The 4649-nt window shown below is 34.7% G+C and overlaps 1 protein-coding gene across 1 annotated transcript; it reads left to right on the forward strand.

The window, feature by feature from the left end:
- Positions 1 to 817: 817 nt before the first annotated feature.
- Positions 818 to 3062, forward strand: LOC110607675 (transcription repressor OFP5). The gene has a single exon (XM_021746823.2). It carries the CDS (start codon positions 1077 to 1079, stop codon positions 2403 to 2405), a length of 1329 nt encoding a protein of 442 aa, XP_021602515.1. The 5' UTR covers positions 818 to 1076; the 3' UTR covers positions 2406 to 3062.
- Positions 3063 to 4649: the final 1587 nt, after the last annotated feature.

Here is a 4649-nt window from a genome sequence, read left to right on the forward strand (position 1 = left end):
CCTAATTTGCAGCCTTGTTCTTTTCAATCTCTGAGGACCTAACCTCATTGTTATGCTCTCTCCCTTTTTCCCATCCTCTGCCAATTAGCCACTATACTGGTCTTTGATTTAAAGTTGGAGAGAGAGAAGTCATAAAATCTAGAGAAAAAAAAAAATAAAAAAAAAGCAAAAGGCAAAAAAAGAGGGAACTGCTTTGATTTTAACAAACTAAAGAAAGGAACTCCTTCAAATCAGAAAAACCAAAAGATACAACTGACAGTCCTAATTATCCTATATCTGTCTCCACTTCAAAGCCAAGTACTTGTTCCCAATCATCACAAAAGTGGGCCACTGGTACAAGTAACTGGCTTGGCATAAATAATCAATGGCCAAATTTGCTCTTCCTATTCATCTATACAAATTAAAAATATTAATTTTTTTTTAAATCTACCCTTATATTATTAAATAAACTCAAATAAAACGAAATATACTGCATACAGCACATTGAAATTAGCTTTTTTTTTTTTATTTTTTTTATTTGACATTTAGCTCTAATTGAAATGCTTGCTATCAAGTGAGTCGTGAGCAGACATTGGAAAGGTAAAAGCAAGAGGCAAGGCATGATTTTAAGAGAGGCTGATGGTCTTGTGATAGAGGGTCTTCTCAAGGATCTAAATGGTGCAGCTTAGCCTTTATTTCATATAGCCTTGAGCAATTAGCCGTAGTTGGCTGGGAACTGCAATTTTCTACTTGTAGTGTTTCTTCTCCTAGGAGATCCGAGAGGTCCCCATCTACCCATGAATTAATTTTCAAGTAGAAACCATAACATAAAAGTGGAAAACAAAATTAAAGTTAGGCAAAGTGGTCACAAGATTTAGAGCGGATCTTTCTTTTGAAAAACAAGAAATTCTTGCAGAAAGAAAACAAATAAGAAACCCACGTTCCTTTTTATAAGCCTAACTGCCCTCCAACTGCTAGAACTTCCTCTTCTCCGTTAGCAGCTTATTCAGTTTCTTACCATCTCCTCTGCAAATTCTCATCCAAGGAAAGAAATTAGAAAAAGCTGAGAAAACCCCATTAATCAGTAGTGTAGAAAGATGAAGTGGGGCAAGAAGAAACCATCTTCATCATCTGCTTCTTCTCGCCCTTTCTTAATCTCTCAAGTTCTACCCACTTCATGGCTGACAAAGTTCAAGCAAACAAGCATCAGTTCCAGGCAGAAACATGCGAAAGTCAAGCAAAAAGAGAAATGGAATTCTGTGTCTACAGACTCTTCGGCTTGTGCTAATAGTGGAGGTAAAATTTATGGAGGAGATGGTGATGCTTTTTGGAGGCTATCGTTTGGAGAGGATAGTCTTGAGGGCATGAACTACATAAATGTGTCACGATCAGTTCAGTACAATTCAGACGATGATCTTGAATTTCTAGCATCAAGCCACCACAGCTGTAAATCAAAAGCTTCAAGAGTGAATGGAAGTGGACAGACTCAAAAGTTCAGTAACATGGTTTCTCCAGTAAAGAAAATGAAAGAATTACTAGAAGAAGAAGAGATTTTGCCAGAACGAACAAGTACAAGGGAAAAAGAAGCAGAAATCAGAACACCAAGGCTGAAAGTTAGAAGAGATGAGAAATTAAGAAAAGGAAAGCAAAGGGATTTTGAAGGGAAGCAATTAGAACTAGATGGAATACAACATGAAGCAGAAAGGATTCCAAGAAATGCAGCAATGAAGAATGTGTTTGAGACTGAACCTCAAAGAACAGGTGGGATGGTTGAAAGGGAGGATTGTAAGTTGGCAGCTTTTGATTCAAGGAAAGATTGCTACTTCTCTTCCATGAATTCAAGAGATTCTCATGGAAGGAAAATTGAAGTGGGTTGTGATTTTCCTGCTGAGAAGGAACATGATGGATTTTCTACAGAAAAGTTTAGCTTTGAGCGGCAGAGGTTGAAAGAGAAGAAGATTGAAGAGCTCAAGTCAAGAAGTGAAGAACAGAGGAAATCTCTGTGCATAAGCAGGGAATTACAGAGGAAAAGACCAAAGCAGAACAGTAAACTAAAAGTTTATTCTCCAAGAACAGCTTCAAAAGTTGAAATTTGCAAAATAAAAGCTCTGGAAGACATGAAGAAAGCCAAGTTGAAAATGAAAAAGAAGGCAAAGGACAAAGAAATGGAGGAATTCAAGGATTTAGAAAGCTTCGCCATGGTAAAATTTTCGTATGATCCCCAGAAGGACTTCAGAGATTCAATGACTGAGATGATTAGAGAGCAGAGAATTAGCCAGCTAGAAGAGCTTGAAGAACTCTTGGCATGCTATTTGACATTAAATTCTGATGAGTTCCATGGTCTCATCATCAGGGCATTCCAGCAGGTATGGTTCAACCTGAACCAAGCTTGTTTTACTGAATTCGACAATGAAGAGTGTCACTGAAGATTAATCACATCTTTGCTACTGATAGAGAAAAATGTGAACATTCTGTAGATACGTTATATTCTAATATTATGCTTCAATTTCAGCACATAAGGATGATTAGCTAGCTAACCTCCTGGCCATGAACAACTTCAAGAAATAGTCCAATGTAAACATTGATGTGCCTGTGTAGTTCCATCTTCACATCACCTTTGACAAAGGATATTAGAAAAGCAAGAATTGCAATTGTGAAAAAGAGAATCTAGACCGTACAAGGACAATGTCCAGTGTTAATTTGGCTTGGGAAATGACAATTATATTACAAGCACTAATCTTTTTTTTTTGAGATTGAATTTACAATACAAGTATTTCCCAGCAAGCAAAGACTAATGTACTAGTAGTAACTAGTAAGACCCAGTATGGGTCTTAGATTATTTATCCTGCATTCAACCTCTATGGTGATAAGCAGCATCTGTAAAACCCTTGTATTCCCAGGATCCATATATGTTTTATAGTGGTTGCTACGCTTAATCCTGTTACAGCATCCTAACATGTGATCCTAATTCCCAATATTCAATTTTCTCAGATGACAATTTTTCACATAATTATTAGCAATCTTCATAATTAAACTCCGACTATCTGTTAAAAGGTTTTCTTTTTCAAACAATTGCGTGCTATTTTTGCCTCCTCTCCCTTTTGCATAAACCAGCAATGTTGAAACTGGCTGTTATGGATGCGTTTGTGGATAAGTACTACAACAAGCGCTTCACACAGAATTAGAAGTCCATCAGCAGTAGAAGTTTCTCTTTCAGATTAAAAAATCTATCTCTATCTGAATTTATTAAGTAGTTAAATTAGATTTTATCTTCATCTTATCAGCTAGATAAGTTATCAAGTTCAAATAAAACTATGCTTGTATCTGATTAGTTATCTGCATTGTAAGCCTCAATATAAAAAGGGGTTATTACTAATAAATAAAGAGAGATTTACAATTTAATATCTGGGTATTGCCATTATTAACAAGTCAGTCCATGTATTTTCAGAAACCTATTAAAACGTCATTGTCTTTTCTCTCCGTCAACAAAATAGTCCTTCCATCTATTTCTGCCATTAAAAATATAGTAAAAGACCAACTTACCCCCCTTCTTTTCCTCCTCCTACTTCTTCTTCTTCTTCTTTGATTCTACTTCGATTTTTCTTTTTATTCTTCTTCTTTAAGAAGGAAGAGGTGATTTTTCTTCTTCTTCTTCATCATCATCTTTTTCTTCTTCTCCTTCTTTTTCTTATTCTTCATTTTTTCTTCTTCTTCTTCTTCTTTTTTCCTCTTTTTCTTCTTCTTCTTCTCCTTCATCATCATCTTCTTCTTCTTCTTTTTTTTCTTCTTTTTTGAGGAGGAGGAGGAGGAGGAGGAGGAGGAGGAGGAGGAGGAAGGACTATTTCGTTGACGGAAAGAAACGATAAGGACATTTTAATAGATGTGAGAAAAGATAGGGATTATTTCATTGACGGAAAGAAACAATAAGGACGTTTTAATAGATATGAAAAAAGATAAGAACGTTTTAATAGATTTCTGAAAATGTAGGGAGGGACTATTTCATTGAGGAAAGAAACAATGATGAGAGACTATTTCGTTGACAGAAAGAAATGATAATGACGTTTTAATAGATATGAGAAAATATAGGGACTATTTCATTGACGGAATTAAACTCTTAGGATGTTTTAATAGATATGAGAAAAGATAAGAACGTTTTAATAAATTTCTGAAAATGGAGGGACTGACTTGTTAATAATAGCAATATCCAAGGACTAAATAAAAAGTTTTATTTGAGGGCAAAATTGGATTTTAAAATTTTTCTCTCTCATACTTTATCTATTTTTAACGGAAAAAATGATATAAGGACTATTTTGTTAATGAAAAGAAAAGTTAAGCACGTTTTAATAGGTTTCTGAAAATACAGAAACTGACTTATTAATAATGGCAATTGATCGAGCATAATTTAGTCACATTTTTATTATCTTTATTACTATTTAAATATGCATTTTTCTAGTTTAATTTATATTTTTATGATGTTTTTACAGAAAATGAAAAAAATGGAAACTTGGAGAAAAATTGCAGAAAAAGCTGAAAAATCGATTTGGCCAAACACACAGAAACGATTTGGGCAAGCGATTTGCCCAAATCAACTGCCCAAATCAAACTGACGCCAAAAACCCAGCAGTGCGGAAAGAGAAGAAAAATTCAAATTTCAAAAGTATTAAAGTACT

The sequence above is a fragment of the Manihot esculenta genome, chromosome 16 (assembly GCF_001659605.2).
Source record: "Manihot esculenta cultivar AM560-2 chromosome 16, M.esculenta_v8, whole genome shotgun sequence".
Taxonomy (NCBI): domain Eukaryota; kingdom Viridiplantae; phylum Streptophyta; class Magnoliopsida; order Malpighiales; family Euphorbiaceae; genus Manihot; species Manihot esculenta.